The 25718-nt window shown below is 37.3% G+C and overlaps 1 protein-coding gene across 2 annotated transcripts in view; it reads left to right on the top strand.

Annotated features, from left to right (window-relative positions):
* SAMSN1 (SAM domain, SH3 domain and nuclear localization signals 1) overlaps positions 1-25718 on the top strand; it is a 175264-nt gene that overhangs the window by 16926 nt on the left and 132620 nt on the right. For both annotated transcript variants that reach the window (XM_009442827.5, XM_054675301.2), the window contains exon 3: positions 81-212. In XM_009442827.5, the coding sequence (XP_009441102.3) occupies positions 81-212 (132 nt within the window). The remainder of the gene's footprint in view (positions 1-80; positions 213-25718) is intronic.

Raw genomic sequence — 25718 nt, 5'->3', positions numbered from 1 at the left:
GGTGGGTGTATAAATTAGGTACCTTTTCAAGGAAAATTATTATTCTGTTATCCCTTGACTCATAAATCTCTGTATTGCAGGAGGGCTCTATGGATAGCTTATATGAGCCAATCCCAGAGCAACAAGCTAACCAAGAAAACATGTCTAGTAGAACTGATTCTCCTATCCCACCCTTTGGAGAGAATGAACAAACACCAAACAATCTCTTCGTGGTGAGTGAAGCATTCACTGGAGTGGATTTTTTTTTCTCTATTATAGTTCTAGAATGTCTTGCCTAATGATACCTATTAATACAGCAAAAATTCACTGTTCTCAGAAAGTTATTCCTTTTCCTTTAGTTTCTGCTTTTCTCTTTCTTGTTGTCTTTTTTATGATTTTGGCTTATTAATATGAACCACCATTTATTGAATGTGCACTAGATGATTATATAAGTTAACACAATCCTCAAAGCAACCTTATGACTATAAATAATTATATCATTTTCTAGACTTGGAAGTTGCGAGAAAGAAAGGCAAGATAAGATACTAAAGGCTATAAACTATTAAGTGTTAAAGTTGGCATTTAAACAGATACATATCTGAATCAGTAGTTTCTGGCAAATCAGGTGGTGGTTGTGAGGGAGACCTAGATTTATGCATTTGTCAATTTCCACAGTGTAAATGCTCCACCATGGCCAATTTCAAGCTACCCATAGTTTAACTACAGGTTTGCAGTATCTGAATATTTAGTTAATAATTATCTCAAGTGCTGATTCTGACACATCACTGGCTGCTTTCAAAGTTTATGCTCTAACCACTGTAATAAACTGTTTCCTGAATTTATGGATACACACCATCATTTGTAAAAGGTAAGTGTTACAAACTGGCAAATGCAAATTGTTCTGTGAATTATCTTTAAAATTACTAGAGATAGAGTTCTCTGCATTATACAAAATTGCACCTGTCCCTGTTTAACAGTGCTGGCTATTCTAACTCTCGTGCAATTGATCTGTATTTAAAATACAGTCGACCCTTGAACAACATGGGTTCAAGCTGTGCAGGTCCACTTATACACAGATTTTCTTTCGCCACAACTGCTCCTATTCCTCGTCCTCCTCAGCCTACTCAATGTGAAGATGACAGGAATAAAGACCTTTATTATGATCCACTCCCACTTAATGCATAATAAATGTATTTTCTCTTGCTCAAGTTCTTATTAATATTTTCTTTTCTCTAGCTTCCTTACTTGTAAGAACACAGTATATAATACATATAACATACAACATGTGTATCGATTGACTATTTATGTTATCAGTAAGTCTTCCAGTCAATAGTAGACTATTAGTAAAGTTTTTAGGGAGTCAAAAGTTATATGAAAATTTTGGACTACATGGGGTGTCAGCAACCCTAACCTCCATGTTGTTAAAGGGTCAACTATAACTTAATGCATATAAACTTCTTTTACTTTTGTTGTGGCTTAGGACAATATAAAAGAGCCTATGTTTGCTACAGATAAAGAACTTCCATATACTTACAGATTTAGATGCCACTTCCTGTCCTTAAAATCACACTTTTCCTGATAACACAAAAAATAATAATGATCATTTATTCAGTGCCTTATTTTTGTAAGGTAATATATGTATACATGAAATTATTTATGTTTATTCTCACAACAATTTTAGAGAGATTTAGAAATGTTGAAAAGGTTAAATAACTTGCCCACTCAAAGAGAGGATGCACCAGGATACAAACTCAGATCTTTTTTGCTTTAGAGAAAGGGTAACAACAAATTACTTTTAAGTTTTGCGCTTACCTTCACATATACCTATTTTGTTCTTTGGGTACATTAAAAATGGCTTATTATCATAGCTTTCAAAGTTTTGGTTTTTTGAAAGCTTGGAGCAATTAGAAAGCAATGTTAGAAAGCAAGTTTAATAATAAGTCTCAGTAACATAAAAATAATACAAAAATATTTTTCAATGCAGTGGAAACTCTTCCCTTACCTTTACACCTTTTTTAATGTCTCTAAGATGTTGGTGTTGCTAGATATGCATAAGAGGGGGCAATACTATTTTGCACATATTAGTGTGAGAGATATAAACCATTCACATGGAGGCTGTCAATTGACATTGCAAATTGTTCATAAGCATTTTCACCCCATAATTAAAAAGAAAAATTGAATAGACTGAAGAGCCTGAAGATATTTTCTTAAATGTGTGAGTTTAGTAAATATGCATAAAAACTAAACCATTTCATGGCCAACTAGTCGACTAAAATTTTTCCAAACTTCATTTATATTGCAAAAGAAGACGAGAATGATAAAAACATGATTTAAATTGCTATAGCTCTGTCTTTCTCTGTAATTTCTCAGCATTTAATTAAAAATATATGTATACATACAAACATGTATGTTTGTATACAGGCATACTGAAAAGTCAGTTCAACCCTCAATTTCACTTTTTAGTTGTTGAATTATGTCATTCCCATCAAAGTATTATTAATACTTATTATATTCCTAATGAAAATTATTTCACAGCTTAGATGAATAAAGTTAATTTTTTAAATAATTAAATCAAGGTATTTTAAGTACCTGCTTTCTTAGTATCCCCAGTTAATGGTCTGGAGCTTTCCTAAATTTCTTTCTCCGCCTTCGAAGAATAGATTTTTTTCTTTTTCTCCTGGTATTGGCACTTCCTTCCCCCATCTTGATGTAAGGAAAAAAAGTTTCGGACCAGACTTAACAGTACCAGAAAAAAATATTATTCCATTTGGACTGGTTCCTCAGAAATACTCTGAAATCACCCTGAAATACTCTGAAAGCTAATGGAGTTATGGCTCAAGCTTCCAGTCCTCAATCCGGGCATTTGTAACCTTTCCAGAGAAGAGAGTTACTCCCAAAATCTCTAGAACCAACCTGACAATACAACTATTTGTTACGGAGGAAACTATAGCCCATAATAAAAATAATGTCAGTTGCCACATGAATTGAAAAAGGGAAATCAAAATGAGAGAAGAATCCTTGGCTTTTGGCTTCCCTTATGAAATATATTATTTATTCATACTTACTAGGAATTTCACCCTTTGGATATCACTGCTTTGAACATAGTGGGAGTTCCATAGATGAACATAAGATCATCAATATTCTCAAAGGAGATGATCCAGTGTAGTTCATATGTACAATTATGGGGTAGAGGCATTGAACAGAAAGAGGTTTATTTGGGGGTTTTAAATGAAGAATATCATACATCATCATAAATGTCTAGTTTGTATTTTAATTGCAGTTTTAGGAAGGTTGATAACGGATAGCTCGTCCAAAGAGAAACCAATTTAAGATATGGGACATTATTAAATGTTTAAAAGAGAAATAATAAGTGATCCACTTGCAGTATATTAGGAAAGGCATAAAGTGTTGGAGGACAACTGCCAAAAACTAGCGGGAGTGAACAAGCATGCGGCTAAGTAAATGCGCTGAAAAACAACTAGCATATTAGCCTAAGGACTGATCATTCCGTAATGTTATTTTAAATGTAGCCTGTAACTGCTTGATTCTGTATCTATTTTAATATCTCCTTATGTCTGAAGCTCACAAAGTATTTGAATTAGAAAAAGAGTGAGAATGCTATGGTTTGAATGTCTCTCCTAAAGTTCATGTGTTGGAAATTTAATCCCCAGTGCAATCATATTGACAGGTGGGACTTTTAAGAAGAGATTAGTGGATCATGAAAGCTCTAATCTTACAAATGGATTAATGTCGTTATCATGAGAGTGAGTTTGTAATCAAGAGTGGGTTTGTTATAAAAGCCAAATTTGGCCCTCTCTTGTTTTCTTTGTTTTGCCCTCTTTTGCCCTTTTGCTTTCTGCCATGGAGTGACACAAGAAGAAGGTCCTCACGAGATGTGGCCCCTCTGTCTTGGACTTCTCAGCTTCCAGAACTGTGAGCCAGTAAATTCCTGTTTGCTATAAATTACCCAGTCTCAGGTATTCTGTTACAGCAACACAAAACAGATTAAGGCAGAGAACATAAAATGTTTGTATCTCTGCCAATTTGGGGCTAACTGGATCAAGCCTGAATTATCTGACTTGCTGTCTATATTGACGGAAGTAAGCAAATAATTGTCAATTTTCCACTTCATTTTGTATCTCATAAATTAACAGAAAACTTGAGCCTTTTTAAAAATGTGCTTAAATGTGGGTCAAAGGCATTGTTCCTATTATTCATATCTTTTGCATAGTGGTCATTCAATAAATATTTGTAAGCTAAATAAATGGATCAGTGAAGGTTCATTACTCAAGCTAAAGAAAGTCTTAATAATAATGGAGAGCCAATGATGCAGCGGATAAAATTGTCAGCTTTGGATGTGAGCAGTTGTGGATTCTCTTTCTAGCTCTGTCACTTAGAAGCTATATGACCTTGGAAAGTTGCTGAAAGTCTTGCAGTCTCCATTTCCTTACACTGTAGAACGAGGTGAATAATGTTCTGTATAAATTTGCCAAATTCAACTGTGGAAAACAGAATCTACTCTTGCTACTAGAAGCAGGCAGGATTTAGCATAGAAGTTAGAGAACCCTCAGAAGGGCTGATTTTCACTCTAGAGTAGGGACTGAAAATCATAGCCTTAGGCAGCCCGTAATTGTATCTTGCACGAGCTAAAAATGGCTTTTATATTTTTTAAAGTATATTTAAAAACAGAAACAAAAATAAAGGAGACAATAGAATGCAATAGAAACTGTGTCTCACAAACCTAAAATATTTCTATCTGATTTTCACAGAAAAAGTTTGCTAACCCCTGCTCTAGAGCTACACTGTACAACCACAGGTGGCAATTGAGTACTTGAAAAGTGACTAGTCCAAATGCAGATGGACAATAAATGTAAAATATATAATATGTTTTAAAGACTTCATATAAAAAATGAGTAAAACATAGGTTATTAATAATTTTGTAATGATGATTTGATGAAGTGATAATATTTGATATATTTTAGGTATAAAGGAAATTTTGCTCATTTCCTTTAACATGGCTACTGGATGTGGCCTCCACTTTCACATCCCACTTTCCAAATTTCACATGGATGCGTATAATCTGCCAAGTCTAAATCATATCTGCTATCCAAGCTTTGCGGGAATGTATATAATGTGGTTTTTAGTCTTCTGGATTTTGCAAAGAGAAAGACACACCAGAAGGTAGGTGGGGGAATGTTAGGGGGAAGTCTACTATGTCCACCACTCTCCCCTCCCAGGATCTTTAAACCTTATCATAATTGGTGGCACTACACTCAAACCAAAAAACACACACACACAAACAGTGCCATCTCACCACTGGAACTCCTTTGCAGTGTACGTGAAGGATGGCTGGCTTTCAGAAGGTGGCTCTCTTTTGTCTGTAGAGAATATAATTTGTGTTAAGCCGGCCCCAGGCACAGCTTTATGGTAACATTTAAAATGAGTTGGATATAACAACCCCTCTGCAATACTTGGGTCCTGTAAACTGTTAATAGATTAAGACCTTTTTTTTTTTTTCAGTTAAGATACAGACTGATGACCAAAAAAAGCAAGATGATTCAATCACATTATTTTAGAGAATAAATCACAAGGGAGTTGATACACAAAATCTTTGCTGCAACTTCTGGCAGTCATTCTCAATAGCAGCTGAATTGAAGGATTACCTGAAGACAAACAGATACCCAAACCCCATCTTGGACCTATTACATTGCTAAAAGACAATTACAGCAGTCCTGTCCATTAGAAATATAACGTGACTCACATTTTGGTTATTCTAGTTGTCAAAATAAACTGTTTTAAAAAGAGAGACAGGTTAAATTAATTTTAATAATATATTGAATTAAGCCAATATAGCTAAAGTATTATCATTTCAACATGTAATCAGTATAAAATTAATGAGATTTTTGTATGCTTGTTTCTAAACTAACACTTTGAAATCTGATGTGTATTTTATAGTTAAGAGCACATTTCAGTTCGATGCTGAAACTTCAATGGTTAAAGTGCAATCAGTCCCAGCGAAAAAAATCTCACCTTTGGTTTTAAATTAAAATTAAAATTAAATTAAATTAAAATTCACTTCCTAAGTTGTATCAGCCACATATTAAGCACTCAATAGCCACATGAGACTATGGATGGCTGCCATATTGGACAAGGTAGGATTGAAGGCTTGAAATTGCTGATGGCGCAGAGGCATAAAAGTAACCAGATAATATCAATTCTCCTCTTCACTTAGGGAAGTATAGATGTTAAAGTATAAAAATGTTTGATGATAGGCAATTAGTTATAAACTTTTTGAAAGAGCACAGATGTTAAAGTATAACAATACTTGATAATAAACAGTTATATACTTTTTTTTGTTTGTTTTTTTGAGACGGAATCTCGCTCTGTCGCCCATGCTGGAGTGCAGTGGCAGGATCTTGGCTCACTGCAAGCTCCACCCCCAGGGCTCAAGCAATTCCACCCCCAACCCCACCACTGCCTCAGCCTCCCGAGTAGCTGGGACTACAGGTGCGTGCCACCATGCCCAGCTAATTTTTTGTATTTTAACAGAGACAGGGTTTCACCATGTTGGCCAGGATGGTCTCAATCTCCTGATCTTGTGACCTCGTGATCCGCCTGCCTCGGCCTCCTAAAGTGCTGGTATTACATGCTTGAGCCACCACGCCTGGCCAGTTATACCCTTAGAGATAAAATTATAGGAGACACATCCATTTACCAATGAGGAAGATGAGATTAGTGACTTGACTGCAGTGACAGATGGAGTCTAGGCTGGAGTTCTGGATCCCAAGTAGTAGTCCTGTTTTTTGGTCTCTCTGCCACAAGTGTGTGCGGTGGCAGTGGGGTGGGGAGTTATGTGCATGCACATGTACACAAGAATGAGAGAGATTAAGAGGGATTGATTAGAAGAGTGTCTTTTTGGGAGATGAGAAGTGAGGAAGAGGGAACGATGGTAGGAAAAATAACCCAACCTTATAATACATGTGCTAAATATATTCTGATATCTAGAGAACACAGTGAAAAGAACTTGAGATGGGTGAATAGACTTACATTTTATTTCTGCTCTCAGACTGGGAACTGTGTCTTTGGGAATGTGATTGAATTTCTCTGACCCTAAGTTTTCTGAGCAATAGAATATGGATAAAAATTTATGTCTCTTGCAGAAATCCAAAACACTGCATGTTCTCACTCATAGGTGGGAATTAAACAATGAGAACACTTGGACACAGGGCAGGGAACATCACACACCGGGGCCTGTTGTGGGGTGGGGGACTGGGGGAGGGATAGCATTAGGAGAAATACCTAATGTAAATGATGAGCTGATGGGTGCAGCAAACCAACATGGCACATGTATACAACGTTGTGCACATGTACCCTAGAACTTAAAGTATAATAATAATAATAATAATAATAATAATAAATTCTGTCTCTTGGTTTGCAGCGAGCATCAAATGTTGTAACCCTCTTTAAGCACCTGGCATGGTGCATGTTAATGATCATTGCCTTTCCTTCTGCAAACCACCACACCCGGGCAGAGTAATCTTTTAATTTAGTATCCTTGATTAAATGACTTTAAGTCAAACTCTCACTTAATCTTGGATGTTATTTTAAAATAACTGCTTAAAATAATTTGCAATCAATGCTTCTTATCTGAAAGTATTGATTTTTACTGGACAAGAAGAAGCAACAGGATTTACTGTTGATGCGCATTAGAAAACCCAAGATTTTAATCTCCACAAATTGCCTCAAACACCTAGGTATAGTGCAGTGTTTGACAATTCAGCCTTAGATTTCCCACCAAATGTAGACAGCTGTAAACAAGAACATCTATTATAGTGGTATTTTTTCACCTACTAATTCATATTTCAGGGTTTTCTTTTCCTTTTAAATTTTTTTCACTTTAAGTTCTGGGATACATGTGCAGGACATGCAGGGTTGTTACATAGGTATATGTGTGTCATGGTGTTTTGCTGCACCTATCAACCCATCATCTAAGTTTTAAGCCCTGCATACATTAGGTGTTTGTCCTAATGCTATCCCTCCCCTCGTCACTGTCCCCTAACAGTCCCTGGTGTGTGTTGTTCCCCTCCCTGTGTCCATGTGTTCTCATTGTTCAACTCCCACTTATGAGTAAGAACATGTGATGTTTGTTCTTCTGTTCCTGTGTTAGTTTGCTGAGGATAATGGCTTCCAGCTTCACCCATGTCCCTGCAAAGGACATGATCTCATTCCTCTTTATGGCTGCATAGTATTTCATGGTGTATATGTACCACATTTTCTTTTCCAGTCTATCATTGATGGACATTTAGGTTGGTTCCATGTCTTTGCTATTGTGAATAGTGCTGTAATAAACATAAGTGTGCATGTATCTTTATAACAGAATGATTTATATTCCTTTGGGTATATACCCAGTAATGGGATATATGGATCAAATTGTATTTCTGGGTCAAATGGTATTTCTGGTTCCAGATCCTTGAGGTATCACCACACTGTCTTCCACAATGGATGAACTAATTCACATTCCCACTAACAGTGTAAAAGCCTTTCTATTTCTCCACATCCTCGCCAGCATCTGTTTTTTCTTGACTTTTTAATAATCACCATCTGACTGGTGTAAGATGGTATCTCATTGTGGTTTTGATTTGCATTTCTCTAATGATCAGTGATGTTGAGGTTTTCTTCATGTTTGTTGGCTGCATAAATGTCTTCTTTTGAGAAGTATCTGTTCATCTCCTTTGCCTACTTTTTGATGGGGCTGTTTTTTTTTTTTCTTGGAAATTTGTTTAAGTTCCTTGTAAATTCTGGATACTAGACCTTTGTCACATGGTAGATTGCAAAAATTTTCTCCCATTCTGTAGATTGCCTGTTCATTCTGATGATAGTTTCTTTTTCTGTGCAGAAGCTCTTTAGTTTAATTAGATCTCATTTGTCAGTTTTAGCTTTTGTTGCAATTGCTTTTGGTGATTTCATCATAAAATCTTTGCCTGTGCCTATGTCCTGAATGGTATTGCCTACGTTTTCTTCTAGGGTTTTTTTTTAGAGTTTTGGGTTTTAAATTTAAGTCTTTAATCCATCGAGTTAATTTTTGTATAAGGTGTAAGGAAGGGGTCCAGTTTCAGTTTTCTGCATATGGCTAGCCAGTTTTCCCAGCACCATTTGTAAAATAGGGATAATGATAATAATAAAATTAAATATTTTAAAAATCAAGTTTAATTTTTTATATACTTACTCATCAGCATTTTGTACTGATAAAAAGCACTGGAAAAATCCATTAAATTATTCCCAGCTACTAGATGTTAATGAGAAAGTAATATAGCAGATTCAAGCATAGTTTTAAAGACAAACAATATGATATGTGTCCAACAGTTGGTTAGAGCTCAGCACTAATGAGGCCAAGGTCAGGGGTTAATCCCCTCATGGCTAGTTAGTTTTGTTCTATTTCATAGCCAAAGGCAGCATCCATGACCTCAGATAGCTGACTTGGATATGCACGCTATTGATCATTAGGGAGTCTCGGCTGAAGGATAGAGGGCACCAGCACAAAACCATTGCCCATTATGGGAAGAACAACTGAAGGGTAGAACTACCCTGCTCCATTTGTCCATGAAGATTTTCCTTTACTATAATCATATTAGGCCACCAGGCATAATTCTCCACTTTCAACTTGGGATAACTTATCAGACAATAGTAAGAGCATTAAAATTGAAAACTGAGTTCTCCTCCTGGCTTGGTTCCTAAACAGAACTTGATTAAGTCATTACCCAATCCAGAACCCAGTTTTTACCTCTATAAACTAACAGAGTTAGACCAGATGTTTTTTAAGGCCCCATGCTGCACTAAAATGGCTCCATAAATACATTTAAGACTTTTTTGGAGTGGAGCGTTGTCCAACATTAAACTCTATTACTTTCCTTTTGGTAGTGCAGAAGGCAAAATTTTAAAAGGACCTCAGTGAACACCACTGTATTAATCAGGGTTCTCTAGAGAAACAGAACTAATAGGGTGTGCATAGTGTCTGTGTGTGTGTGTGTGTGTGTGTGTGGAGAGAGAGAGAGAGCAACATCTAGACTGGTGTTTCACTAAATATCTGGGTACTGTGGCCTAGCCATGTTGACACATAAAATAAATTAACCATAACATCTGACTTTTGGTATTCATGTCCTTGTGTAATCTTCATCCTTGCATGTTACTTGATTCCAATAGAGTAGGGCAAAGGTGACAGGAAGTCACTTTTGTGATTAGGGTACAAAAGACGGGCTAGCAGACTGCCTTTGTTGCCTTCTTGTTTTGCGCACTATAATGAAGCCAGATTCCACGTGGAAGAGACCTGCATGATAAGGAACTAGGAAAGGCATTCAGTCTATAGCCAGCAATAAAGTAAGGCCTCCAGCCCAACAGCCTTCAGGAAATTGAATGCTGCCAACAATCACTGAGTAAAATTAAAGGAGAATCCTTTCCCTAGCTGAACCTTCAGATGAAACCTTAAACCTTTGGGCCCACAGTTGATTACAATCCTGTGAGTGACCATGGAACAGAGAACCCATCTAAGTCAGGCCCATATTCTTAACCCACAGAAACTCTGAGATAATAAACATGTGTTTTTTAAGCCATTAAATTTGGAAGTAATTTGTTGCACAGTTTACTGTTGCACAATAAATAACTAATACACAATTATTTGTATTACAATATTATTTGTATTACAATTATACAAATAATTATACAAATACAATTATACAAATGCAATTATTTGTATTACAATTATACAAATAATACACAATTATTTGTATAAATTTGTGCACAATTTATTGTTGCACAATACATAACTAATACGGGAACTAAAATTAATGTGACAAGATAGTGATCAGGGTTATTTGCAGATATACAAATGAATGCTAGTCAATTTAAGCAGAAAGGAATATACTACAGGTTATAGAGAGCCCAGAATTATTGGGAACTCAAAACACATACTCTAAGCTTGCAGGGATTACACCGAGAAGGCACAGCATAAACCAGCCACCAAAGATTGCTGCTGCTTCTATCACAGTTAGGAAGTGGCCAAATCAAGCAGCTACTACCACAATGGCTGGATCCAGAACCACTCTCTCCACTGAAGTTTGTGACATTAAAAATAGATACACACACCTTGCTGTTTCCCTATGTTAGTCAGGTTTTGTATCAGTGTCTTAAGTTAGCATCTGTGATAGACGTGACCTAAACAGCATATCTTATTCTAGTAGCAAGAGAAGTTAGATGAGTTTTTTTCCTTCCTTTCCTTCCTTCCTTCCTTCTTCCTACTTCTCTTTTTTCTTCTCTTCCTCTTCTTATTCCTTCTTCTACACATTGATTTTCAGATCAATGAAAGACAGATGTCCACTTCAGCAAGAAAATATATATTCAAAATATCTAGAGAGTAACATAAGTAATGGTGATTAAATTCTGATTTATAAGTATCAAGCCTAACATCTGTAAGAATCCCCAGAAGGAATTCCTAAAAATAATGCAATACAGTAATTAGAAGCACAAAATTGGGGGTAGAAAGTCAAACAAACATTATAAAAATCCCATCTTGGGTGGGGCATGGTGGCTCACGCCTGTAATCCCAGCACTTTGGGAGGTGGAGGTGGGCAGATAATGAAGTCAGGAGTTTGAGACCAGTCTGGCCAATATGGTGAACCCCGTCTCTATTAAAAATACAAAAAATTGCCGGGTGTGGTGGTGGGCACCTGTAATCCCAGCTACTCAGAAGGCTGAGGCAGGAGAATCGCTTGAACCAGAAAGCCTGGGTGATGGAGCAAGACTCTCTTTCAAAGAAAAAAACAAACAAACAAACAAATCCCACCTTGGACAAGTTCTTTAAACTCTTTAAGCCCTTGTTTCTTCTCCTATAAAATGAGAAAACTATTTGTTACCTCTTAATTATCAGGTGAGAATAAAAAGTGACAATGTATTTTATACTATTAGCAGGAAGTCTGGGACAAGGTAAATGATCAATAGCAGGTGTTAACTCTAAGTACATAACTGTGGTTCGTAGTTTAATGGTACAAGTCCCATGGAGAACATGAGATTTAAGCTTAGCTTAAAAAGGAAGAACTAGAGTTAAAAATGATGAAAGAGAGGTGTTTAAGATGTCACTACACAGTGTCCCAGAACCTTTCACAAAAGGTCTTAAAAAACCACTTAGAGTCTAGTGTCTTATAAATGGGTAAATGGACACATTGAAAGGTGACATGTCATCTTAGAATAGGTGAGTAATGGAGAAGTCAAAGTAGGTGACTCCCAAGTTGGTATTCTAACCACTTAACTGCATTTCTTACTTGACTTAAACTATTAAAATTGAGAGTTTTTTGTTCTGTCTTATATTATCATCAACATTGACATAGCTATTAATAACATAGACACTAAAGGAAGAAAATGAGATTAACAATGGCATCCATCAGCTAGGTCTTCATCAAACTATGGACAAGAGGAGTCAATGTCAAAACAGTGCACGTAATCCTTTCCTTGACTTTGAGATTGTGTAATGACTCATAACAAGCCAATATGTAAAACACAGATTACGCTGACTAAAAAGACTGCACTTTTCTTTCATTTTTATTGTTGCCTCTTATATCTATGATTACATACAGCTGTTCTTCTGCCACCAATTCACATATGAACACCTTTTGGTAGTTTTAATTGGTTTCCTCCCGTAAATAGAGACTTATGTTAAAATAAAATGAAATCAATAGATGAAGGTTAATTGTGCTCTGTTCTTTTTTTTATTTCCTAGGCTTACGGGAGAACTACTAATTGAATCTGATGAAAGCCATGGTTATCTCTTTAATCATCTCTTAAAAAAAAGCTGTAAAGCAAAAAAGCCCATTCCTACTTTAATTTTCTCTTAAAAGCATTTGTCATCACTACTGACATTGGACCGAACTACTATAGATCAGGAAGCATGGATTGTTTCTACAGAAAGGGATTTTAAAGTTCCTGTTCATCAGCCTTCGTTTTATACATGGACACCTGATTGAGCTGTGGGTGGGTTCCTGGGTCTTGTCCAGTTTAGTAGCAGTCCTGGGAGAGCAAGCCAGGTTCTGGGGTACCAGTTCAGTGCTTTTCCATTGCAAAGATGGAATTTGACATTTTTACCCATCGGATTTCCTATCACATTTTTTTGCAAGTTTGCTTGGCTTGCTCTTGTTTCATTTGTGGCTATGAAGATTAAAGAAGATAATAAGTGGCAGAAAACATGGCACTTAATAAACATTAGTTGTTCTTTCCCTTTCTAAAACCTTGTGTAAATATAATTTTATAAATCACATTTAAGGACACTTAAGAGACCTCTGTTTTAAGACATCTGGAAGGGAATCTTTTTGCAAAGGAGGAATCTTTTATAATGCAAATAACCATCCCCTAGGTAACCTGTTTTGCCATCCTGGATATTTATAGTGCTCTGAGAAGAGTTTGTTGCTTTAGGATTGATATCTCTCTTCGCACACTAGTAGACAAATGGCAAAGTTCGTGCAATTTACCAGCCCTTTTCCTGATGGATTATCGCCCCGTGCATTCTCCAGGCGCTATAAGCTACAGGACCTGCCCTGCGATGAGAGGCTGTGTGTGGATGCTGTACACCACCCTCTTAGAGAAAGCAGAATTCACTAGCTGTATGGGGTTGTTTCTTGAAGACAGGAGCTGGACAGGCTGGCAAGCAAGCCTTACTTTTCCCATCAGAAAGAGCTGATTGTAGCTTTTCCTTCTTCATTTTATTCTCACAGGAGGATAAAATCTGTTTTCCCTGAGAACCATAACATTATTACAGTAATATGCTGAGGGGGCTCTCTAATGCACAGACTGTCATCTAAATTCATTTGTTCCTGAAGTGTCCGCTTTTAATTAACTGTGCTGTCATAAATTGCTGGGCATTCTTTGATGATGATGATGGCAGCTACAAAATAATTAATACCTTTAAAACACATCAGTGTGCTGTTTACACACTTGTCTTCAAATAGTACTAAATTATTAGTATTAGGGCTTGAAGAAGGGTGTTCTTTCTGAGTTATTTAGTAGTGACATGTGGTATTACATTTCTCTGCATTTTTGTAGCTAATCTCCCTTCTGGCTAATAGTGCTTCTTTGTGAAATTTCTGACCTAGATGATCAGTAGATTTTGTATCTATGCCGTCAAGCATAGAAGTAGTATCAGGTAGTAGTGAAGACACCATGCACAAAACCCTAGTTTTATCACTTACTAGTTGTATGAGCTTAGGCAAGAATGTTGACTGCTCTGTGCCTCTGTTTACCCATCTATAAATTTACCTATAAATTGAGGTTAATTGTAACAGTATCAACCCTACAGATTGTTGTGAGGATTAAATTAATTACTACACAAAAAGCATTTAGAACTATGCTTGATACTGTATGTATTCCACCGTTATTATTCTGCAAATGTGTAAAATCAAGAAATCACAAAAAGGATAGGATTTTATCCTTGTCATTCTTAGTAACTTGCTTTTTAACTGACTGGGCTCTGACATTTACCAACATTCCCCTTTGCCAAAGTGATCTCATTCATAACTTGGGAGACTTTTCTGTCACTGGAATTTTTCCATTCATTTGCAATCAGGTATGGAGGAAGGCAGTAGGACTTTTTCACATTTGTGATGACTTGTTACCAGTCAACATAAATCTTCACGTTTTGAGAATACAGTTGGTAGCTCAATATATATTTTTTCATCTCTCTGATTGCCTTAGATACACTGAAAAATTAGACTATGAACTTTTTCTTTTTTTAATTTTAAAATTGTTTTATTTTATTATTTCATATTTTAGTTGACACAATAATTGTACATATTTGGGGAGTATACAGTGGTATTTCAATATATATCATGTATAGTGATCAGATCAGAGTAAGTAGCACGTCCATCATCTCAAATATCATTTCTTTGGGTTGGTAACACTCAACATCCTTATTTTAGCTATTTGAAACTATAATATATTATTGTTAATCATCCTATAGTTCTAGGGAACACTAGAAGGTATTCTTTCTATCCAGCATAATTTGTAACCTTTAATGAAATGATTTTAATCTCCTATCCCATTGATTGGATGCTGTTGTGTTTCATCGTGTATATTTGTCTTTGTTTTAATTGATATTTTTAAGTCTGATTGCAGAAATTTCTTTCTATTCCTATAAAAATAATTTCAGCTCCTGGTACCATCCTGTCTATTGCTGGACTAGAGCAAACTTTGTCTCACTTTTTGGGTGAGAATATTCAACATGGAAGGAGAAATGGTGCTCCCCAGACAAGGGAGAATTCTCAGGAACACAAACCCCTTTTCTGTATCACATTTCCTAGAATCACTTATCCTCGTAGTTAACTCCCAAAATGCTTCCTTTAGCCTTAAGAAGATAATATGAAATAGCTTTCTATTAATTATGCCCTGATAAGCTCGCAGCATCATTTTACTTTTTTTTTGTTTTTGATTCGATGTTAGTGTATCCTCATATTTGTTAAAAATTTTAGTTCAATTTAGTACATTTATTGAGCATTCATGCTGTGCATGACAATGCTCACTGCTACTAGGGGGATCTCTTTCCTCACAAAACCCTGTTGATATTGGCCATGGGCCTCCAGACAATTTGTAGAACCACCTTTCAAAGTACAAGTATGTGTGAGAATAGTCTTCCTAACAGCCTTCAATTCTAGATCAGTTTGGAGTCAGATCAAGCCACACTCTGAGTGCTTCCATCTTGAGCATATCTAAATCGAGGCAAGGATGGAGAGTATTCAGAGAACAAGAGAGTCCTTTTGTTTTCCAGGAGTCTATGAGGAAGTAAAATTTGGTGAAAAATTTTGGAAGACTAAATGTTTATATGACTTTTATTGGGGTATATGCATTTATGCACCTAACATTAGCTCCAAGTCTTATCAAGTTCTCCTGGTGTTTATATTGCTTTTTTTTTTCATTATACTTTAAGTTCTAGGGTACATGTGCACAATGTGCAGGTTTGTTACATATGTATACATGTGCCATATTGGTGTGCTGCACCCATTAACTCATCATTTACATTAGGTATATCTCCTAATGCTATCCCTTCCCCCTACCCCCACCCCATGACCGGCCCCAGTGTGTGATGTTCCTCACCCTGTGTCCATGTGTTCTCATTGTTCAATTCCCACCTATGAGTGAGAACATGCAGTGTTTGGTTTTTTCTCTTTGTGATAGTTTGCTGAGAATGATGGTTTCCAGCTTCATTCATGTCCCTACAAAGGACATGAACTCATCATTTTTTATGGCTGCATAGTATTCCATGGTGTATATGTGCCATATTTTCTTAATCCAGTCTATCATTGATGGACATTTGGGTTGGTTCCAAGTCTTTGCTATTGTGAATAGTGCCACAATAAACATACGTGTGCATGTGTCTTTATAGCAGCATGATTTATAATCCTTTGGGTATATACCCAGTAATGGGATGGCTGGCTCAAATGGAATTTCTAGTTCTAGATCCCTGAGGAATCGCCACACTGTCTTCCACAATGGTTGAACTAGTTTACAGTCCCACCAACAGTGTAAAAGTGTTCCTATTTCTCCACATCCTCTCCAGCCCCTGTTGTTTCCTGACTTTTTAATGATCACCATTCTAACTGGTGTGAGATGGTATCTCATTGTGGTTTTGATTTGCATTTCTCTGATGGCCAGTGATGATGAGCATTTTTTCATATGTCTGTTGGCTGCATAAATGTCTGCTTTTGAGAAGTGTATGTTCATATCCTTCGCCCACTTTTTGATGGGGTTGTTTGTTTCTTTCTTGTAACTTTGTTTGAGTTCTTTGTAGATTCTGGATATTAGCCCTTTGTCAGATGAGTAGATTGCAAAAATTTTCTCCCATTCTATAGGTTTCCTGTTCACTCTGATGGTAGTTTCTTTTGCTGTGCAAAAGCTCTTTAGTTTAATTAGATCCCACTTGTCAATTTTGGCTTTTGTTGCCATTGCTTTTGGTATTTTAGACATGAAGTCCTTGCCCATGCCTATGTCCTGAATGGTAATGCCTAGGTTTTCTTCTAGGGTTTTTATGGTTTTATGTCTGACATGTAAGTCTTTAATCCATCTTGAAGTAATTTTTGTATAAGGTGTAAAGAAGGGATCCAGTTTCAACTTTCTACATACGACTAGCCAGTATTCCCAGCACCATTTATTAAATAGGGAATCCTCTCCCCATTGCTTGTTTTTGTCAGGTTTGTCAAAGATCAGTTGATTGTAGATGTGTGTTATTATTTCAGAGGTCTCAGTTCTGTTCCATTGGTCTATATCTCTGTTTTGGTACCAGTAGCATGCTGTTTTGGTTACTGTAGCCTTGTAGTATAGTTTGAAGTCAGGTAGCGTGATGCCTCCAGCTTTGTTCTTTTGGCTTAGGATTGTCCTGGCAATGCAGGCTCTTGTTTGGTTCCATATGAACTTTAAAGTAGTTTTGTCTAATTCTGTGAAGAAAGTCATTGGTAGCTTGATGGGGATGGCATTGAATCTGTAAATTACTTTGGGCAGTGTGGCCATTTTCACAATACTGATTCTTCCTATCCATGAGCATGGAATTATCTTCCACTTGTTTATGTACTCTTTTATCTCATTGAGCAGTGGTTTGTAGTTCTCCTTGAAGAGGTCTTTCACATCCCTGGTAAGTTGGATTCCTAGGTATTTTGTTCTCTTTGAAGCAATTGTGAATGGGAGTTCACTCATGATTTGGCTCTCTGTTCGTCTGTTATTAGTGTATAAGAATGCTTGTGATTTTTGTACATTGATTTTGTATCCTGAGACTTTGCTGAAGTTGCTTATCAGCTTAAGGAGATTTAGGGCTGAGACTATGGGGCTTTCTAAATATACAATCATGTCATCTGCAAACAGGGACAATTTGACTTCCTCTTTTCCTAATTGAATACCATGTATTTCTTTCTCCTGCTTGATTGCCCTGGCCAGAACTTCCAATGCTATGTTGAATAGGAGTGGTGAAAGAGGGCATCCCTGTCTTGTGCCAGTTTTCAAAGGGAATGCTTCCAGTTTTTGCCCATTCAGTGTGATATTGGCTGTGGGTTTGTCATAGATAGCTCTTATTATTTTGAGATACGTCCCATCAATACCTAATTTATTGAGAGTTTTTAGCATGAAGGGCGGTTGAATTTTGTCAACGGCCTTTTCTGCATCTATTGAGATAATCATGTGGTTTTTGTCGTTGGTTCTGTTTATATGCTGGATTATGTTTATTGACTCGTGTATGTTGAACCAGCCTTGCATCCCAGGGATGAAGCCCACTTGATCATGGTGGATAAGCTTTTTGATGGGCTACTGGATTCGGTTTGCCACTATTTTATTGAGGATTTTTACATCAATGTTCATCAAGGATATTGGCCTAAAATTCTCTTTTTTGGTTGTGTCTCTTCCCGGCTTTGGTATCAGGATGATGCTGGCCTCATAAAATGAGTTAGGGAGGATTCCCTCTTTTTCTATTGATTGGAATAGTTTCAGAAGGAATAGTACCAGCTCCTCCTTTTACCTCTGTTAGTATTTGGCTGTGAATCCATCTGGTCCTGGACTTTTTTTGGTTTGTAGGCTATTAATTATGGCCTCAATTTCAGAGCCTGTGATTGGTCTATTCAGGGATTCACATTCTTCCTGGTTTAGTCTTGGGAGGGTGTATGTGTCCAGGAATTTATCCATTTCTTCTAGATTTTGTAGTTTATTTGCGTAGAGGTGTTTATAGTATTCTCTGATGGTAGTTTGTATTACTGTGGGATTGGTGATGATATCCCCTTTATCATTTCTTATTGTGTCTATTTTATTCTTCTCTCTTTTCTTCTTTATTAGTCTTGCTACCAGTCTATCAATTTTGTTGATCTTTTCAAAAAAACAGCTCCTGCATTCATTGATTTTTTGAAGGGTTTTTTGTGTCTCTATCTCCTTCAGTTCTGCTCTGATCTTAGTTATTTCTTGCCTTCTGCTAGCTTTTGAATGTGTTTGCTCTTGATTCTCTAGTTCTTTTAATTGTGGTGTTAGGGTGTTGATTTTAGATCTTCCCTGCTTTCTCTTGTGAGCATTTAGTGCTATAAATTTCCCTCTATACATTTCTTTAAATGTGTCCCAGAAATTCTGGTATGTTGTATCTTTGTTCTCATTGGTTTCAAAGAACATCTTTCTTTCTGCCTTCATTTCGTTATGTACCCAGTAGTTATTCAAGAGCAGATTGTTCAGTTTCCATGTAGTTGAGCAGTTTTGAGTGAGTTTCTTAATCCTGAGTTCTAGTTTGACTGCTCTGTGGTCTGAGAGACAGTTTGTTATAATTTCTTTTCTTTTACATTTGCTGAGGAGTGCTTTACTTCTAACTATGTGGTCAATTTTGGAATAGGTGTGGTGTGGTGCTGAAAAGAATGTATATTCTGTTGATTTGGGGTGGAGAGTTCTGTAGATGTCTATTAGGTCCGCTTGGTGCAGAGCTGCGTTCAATTCCTGGATATCCTTGTGAACTTTCCATCTTGTTGATCTGTCTAACGTTGACAGTGAGGTGTTAAAGTCTCCCATTATTATTGTGTGGGAGTCTAAGTCTCCTTGTAGGTCTCTAAGGACTTGCTTTATGAATCTGGGTGCTTCTGTATTGGGTCCATATATATTTAGGATAGTTAGTTCTTCTTGTTGAATTGATCCCTTTACTATTATGTAATGGTCTTCTTTGTCTCTTTCGATCTTTGTTGGCTTAAAGTCTGTTTTATCAGAGACTAGGATTGCAACCCCTGCCTTTTTTTGTTTTCCATTTTCTTGGTAGATCTTCTTCCATCCCTTTATTTTGAGCCTATGTGTGTCTCTGCACATGAGATGGGTCTCCTGAATACAGCTCACTGACGCTGATGGGTCTTGACTCTTTATCCAATTTGCCAGTCTGTGTCTTTTAATTGGAGCATTTAACCCATTTACATTTAAGGTTAATATTGTTATGTGTGAATTTGATCCTGTCATTATGATGTTAGCTGGTTATTTTTCTCGTTAGCTGATGCAGTTTCTTCCTAGCATTGATGGTCTTTACAATTTGTCATGTTTTTGCAGTGGCTGGTACTGGTTGTTCCTTTCCATGTTTAGTGCTTCCTTAGGAGTTCTTGTAGGGCAGGCCTGGTGGTGACAAATTCTCTCAGCATTTGCTTGTCTGTAAAGGATTTTATTTCTCCTTCACTTATAAAGCTTGGTTTGACTGGATATGAAATTCTGGGTTGAAAATTCTTTTCTTTAAGAATGTTGAATATTGGCCCCCACTCTCTTCTGGCTTGTGGAGTTTCTGCTGAGAGGTCCGCTGTTAGTCAGATGGGCTTCCCTTTGTGGGTAACCTGACTTTTCTCTCTGGCTGCCCTTAACATTTTTTCCTTCATTTCAACTTTGGTGAATCTGACAATTAGGTGTCTTGGAGTTGCTCTTCTCGAGGAGTATCTTTGTGGCATTCTCTGTATTTCCTGAATTTGAATGTTGGCCTGCCTTGCTAGGTTGGGGAAGTTCTCCTTGATAATATCCTGCAGAGTGTTTTCCAACTTGGTTCCATTCTCCCCGTCACTTTCAGGTGCACCAATCAGATGTAGATTTGGTCTTTTCACATAGTCCCATAATTCTTAGAGGCTCTTCATTTCTTTTTACTCTTTTTTGTCTAAACTTCTCTTCTCGTTTCATTTCATTCATTTGATCTTCAGTCACTGATATCCTTTCTTCCCGTTGATTGAATTGGCTACTGAAACTTGTGGATTCATCACGTAGTTCTCGTACCATGGTTTTCAGCTCCATCAGGTCATTTAAGGACTTCTCTACACTGGTTATTCTAGTTAGCCATTCGTCTAATCTTTTCCCAAGGTTTTTAGCTTCTTTGCGATGGGTTCAAACTTCCTCCTTTAGCTCGGAGAAGTTTGATCATCTGAAGCCTTCTTCTCTCAACTTGTCAAAGTCATTCTCCATCCAGCTTTGTTCCATTGCTGGCGAGGAGCTGCTTTCCTTTGGAGGAGGAGAGGCACTCTGGTTTTAGAATTTTCAGCTTTTCTGCTGTTTTTTCCCCATCTTTGTGGTTTTATCTACCTTTGGTCTTTGATAATGGTGATGTACAGATGGGGTTTTGTTGTGGATGTCCTTTCTGTTTGTTAGTTTTCCTTCTAGCAGTCAGGACCCTCAGCTGCAGGTATGTTGGTGTTTGCTGGAGGTCCACTCCAGACCCTGTTTGCCTGAGTATTAGCAGCAGAGGCTGCAGAACAGAGAACATTGCTGAACAGCAAATGTTGCTGCCTGATCTTTCCTCTGGAAGCTTCATCTCAGAGGGGTACCCAGCCATGTGGGGTGTCAGTCTGCCTGTACTGGGGTGTGCCTCCTAGTTAGGCTACTCGAGGGTCAGGGACCCCCTTGAGGGGGCAGTCTGTCCGTTCTCAGATCTCTAACTCCATGCTGGGAGAACCACTACTCTCTTCAAAGCTGTCAGACAGGGACATTTAAGTCTGCAGAGGTTTCTGCTGCCTTTTGTTTGGCTATGCCCTGCCGCCAGAGGTGGAGTCTACAGAGGCAGGCAGGCCTCTTTGAGCTGCGGTGGGCTCCACCCAGTTGGAGCTTCCCAGCCACTTTGTTTATCTACTCAAGCCTCAGCAATGTTGGGTGCCCCTCCCCCAGCCTCTCTGCCACCTTGCAGTTCGATCTCAGACTGCTGTGCTAGCAATGAGTGAGGCTCCATGGGCATGGGATCCTCTGAGCCAGGTGTGGGATATAATCTCCTGGAGTGCCGTTTGCTAAGACTGTTGGAAAAGTGCAGTATTAGGGTGGGAGTGACCCGATTTTCCAGGTGCCATCTGTCACAGCTTCCCTTGGCTAGGAAAGAGGATTCCCTGGTCCCTTGTGCTTCCCAGGTGAGGCGATGCCTTGTCCTGCTTCGGCTCACACTCAGTGGGCTGCACCCACTGTCTGACAAGCCCCTGTGAGATGAACCCAGTACCTCAGATGGAAATGCAGAAATCACCCGTCTTCTGTGTCACTCATGCTGGGAGCTGTAGACTGGAGCTGTTCCTATTCGGCCATCTTGGAACCACCCTGTCTATTACCTTTGAAGTTTCATAATCATCCTCTTTGCTACATGTCTACTGGAATTTTAAAAATGAACTGTCATGTCTTCTTTGAAAATCTGTAGGAAATTTGTTGAAACATAGGAAGCCAAGAAATATCCAGAAACATACTTATTCAGTTTGCGTGTGGCATTTTTGGAATCACTGTATTTTAATATTAATATAGCCATTTTAGTTACACAAGTGAACAATCTTCATTTTTGCAAGAGAATGAATTAAACAAAATAGAAATTGAATTAGCTTATTTTAATAGGAATTTATATGTGTGTTATACATATTTACGTATGTGTTTGTACCCATGTTCAATTCACTTCAAAATCCGAATTCTATGTAACTATTAATAAACAATGTATCTAATAAGAAATGTCATCTATATGTGTCTCCAGTGTGTTTGACATCATGTAAGGATTTTATATAGGTTAACTCATTTAATCTTTAAAGCTAAAAAAATGGAATTCAATAGGATTCTGAGATCAACAGTCACTGGTGATAGATAATTGAAAGAAAGACTACTTGCAATTCTTTTTTGCATCTAAAACAATGAGGGGTACATGAAATGCTACCTTAAAATATCACACATTGGCATACTGAATGTATTAGATCATGTTCACACTGCTATAAAGAAATACCCAGAACTGGGCAATCTATAAAGGAAAGAGGTTTAATGGACTCATAGTCAAACCGCTGTGAGGGAGGCCTCAGGAAACTTACAGTCATGACAGAAGGGGAAGTAGGCAGAACGTACCTTCTTCACATGGTGGCAGGAGAGAGTAGGAGGAACTGTTAGCCACTTATGAAACCATCACATCTCGTAAGAACTCACTCAGTATCACGAGAACAGCATAGGGAAAACCACCCCCATGACCCAATTCCCTCCAAGTTCCTCCCTCAACACCTAGGGATTACAATTCAAGACGAGATTTGGGTGGGGACACAAAGCCTAACCATATCATTGACTATCTTGAAGTGAAGGAAATTAAGAAAATAGCAGAAGCAGGAAGATATCTCTGACTTTCTCTTGCCCCTTCTCTCCTAAAGTGGACCATAGAAACTGAAATTTCCATTGCCCCTTTCTCCCCTGAAACAGGCCATAGAATTATAATTCCCCCTCTCTCCTTCTACCCTGAAGCAGGCCATAAAATCTAAGAAGATCACTCTCTGAATTACTCTCCCCTTCTCCTCCTCTGAAGGCTCTCAAATGACAGGTATTCTGCTCTATACTCAGAGAAAAGGGATGTCACACAGAGACGCCAAGAAGAAGCTGAACAAACAGGCCTTTCTAAATTCCCTCCAGTTTATTACCATCAGATCATACCTTTTGTCTTCCAATCATATTTCTACACGGCAATTAAAAAAAAATACACTTTTCTCTGAGTTTTAGGGACTTCATTTCTGAAGGTTTATGCCACATAAAACTTTTAATAAATAACTGTGTATTATTTTATCTTGCTAATCTCTCTTTTGTTATAGGAATATCAGCCATGAACTTTGTGATAGGTGAGGAAATAAATCTTTTCTCCCCTACAACAGTGTCTGGTACATAGTAGATGTTCAATAAGTGTTTGTTGAATAAAATGTGAATGTAGAAATGAATGACTTGTGCAATTCCAAAAAAAATACATTAGAAATGTTTTAAATCCACCAGTATTTAGTTAAGGTAAAGCACTATATGCTTGATCCTAAATGAGTCCATTTATCATTTTGAGCCTCAATTTTTTCATTTTCAAGTCAAAGTTTGCATCAGCTCTACAGTCCTAAAAATTCACCATGGGATTTACATCATCAATTGCTGCCAATCAGTTTTCTCTGGTACAGAATCATCTTTCCCATTTCCATTAGCTAGGCAACAACAACTCCTGACATATTTACATTTTTCCTTTTGACTTTGTAATTTGAAAGTGAGGTTTACAAAGCAATAAAGCAAGAAACAGGCACATATTAGGCTGAATCCCAAAGGATAGTCATCTGTAACCTCTGCATGAGAATAGAAATATATTTGATATCTACAATTTATCTGTTCTTTTAAGGTACATCTTCTCTTTCTATTTTTTAAAACTTTGACCTAATTTTATATACGGAAGTGCTTTGCTCTTAGAGTCTACCCTCATTTACCTTAAAAATAACATAGCTTGGAAATGTTTCTTAGTTTCTGTTGGTTCATTTGTAATAATTTTTCTACATTTCATTTTTTATTTTCTAACAATTGCTAGGGAGAAAAATAAAATTAAGCCACACATTCCCTAGTGAATGGAAGGTAAGAAGAATGATTACTGCCTAACTTAGGGGATACTGAATTGAAGGCTAACAGGAGTAAGTTTTACCCAGCATTCATGGCAAATGTCAAATTAAAGGACTAGACATTTTTTCACTGAAATAACTCTCCAAAGTGGTATCTTTCTTTTGGAATTCAGAGTAGAACACACACACACACACACACACACACACACACACACACACATACACAGCTGTGGTTCTAAAAATAAAAGTGTATGTAGTCTTTCTTTGACTTGCCCCTCTAGGAATAAAGTACCCAGGGTGTGAACTCCAATATACGTGACAGTCTGCTTATGTAAGCAGCAGTCAGAATTGAAAGCCATTTACATTTTCCACAGCTGCTTTGAGTCTGGTATAAGCAGTACTAAAAATTGCTTAACCAGTTCAGTAGTAATCTACAACTAGGCAACACCGAGGGAATAGACCTATTATTCTAATTAAGTAGATGTTGGCCTGTTTAAGTAATCCCTCTTCCTCATATAATCACACTCCAGACCCACATTTAATGTGCCTGACTCTCCCTACCCTTGTAGGAAGCAGGTTGCCTAAGGAGAAATACATTAACTCTTTCATCTTAATAGAGATTAAAAAGAAGTTTCAGCTCAATTTTTTGCCCAAAATATTCATTACAAGAAAGTCTTTTAACAAAGTTTCCCAAACCTAAACTGATTCATCATGAGGAAAAATTGGATGACCCCAATTCCAGTAAAACCAGAAAAAAGTGGGTAGTCCCTAGAGAATATTGTGACAACATACATAGTAAAAGTAACCAATCTCTATTTGTGGTCTTAGGAAATTACTTTAATCTCAGTCCAGATGTCTCCAAACTTCAAACCGGAAGCTAATTATGTTCCTTTCACCACAATCAGCTGTTACAAGTGTTTAAGCTTCGTGTGGGTCCCATACCTAATTGTATTAACAAAAGCTTCACCCAGGTGATACAGGAGACTATGTTTGCGTAATACATCTTCTTTCCAAATTCAAACTCTCTTGCTCGATTGCATATAAATTTTGTGAGCCATCTGGAATTAATCTCTTTGATAGCAAAGGCAGAGGAATCCTGATATAAGAAGTTGGTTCCAAAATACTGTGACTTGAATAATTAAAAATTAAAAGGTATCGAATGTTTCCCATATTCCTTATTGCAAATCTTGTCTATTTTCACAAAAGGTAGACTATTTTGAAGACAGCAACATTCATAATCCCAAGAGATTTACCTAAACCCATACGACAAACTAATGAGACTCAGGGTGATGGATTTTGACTATTGAGACATATTTGGTCCCGATTGCATAGACTGTGGAACATGGAGCTTGCTTGTTCTTTCCTAGTTAGTTCCAAATACACATAACAGAAAAACACTAC

Source organism: Pan troglodytes, chromosome 22 (genome assembly GCF_028858775.2).
Source record: "Pan troglodytes isolate AG18354 chromosome 22, NHGRI_mPanTro3-v2.0_pri, whole genome shotgun sequence".
Taxonomy (NCBI): domain Eukaryota; kingdom Metazoa; phylum Chordata; class Mammalia; order Primates; family Hominidae; genus Pan; species Pan troglodytes.
Note: the sequence above shows the minus strand (reverse complement) of the source record. Positions and strands in the feature narration are given on the sequence as shown.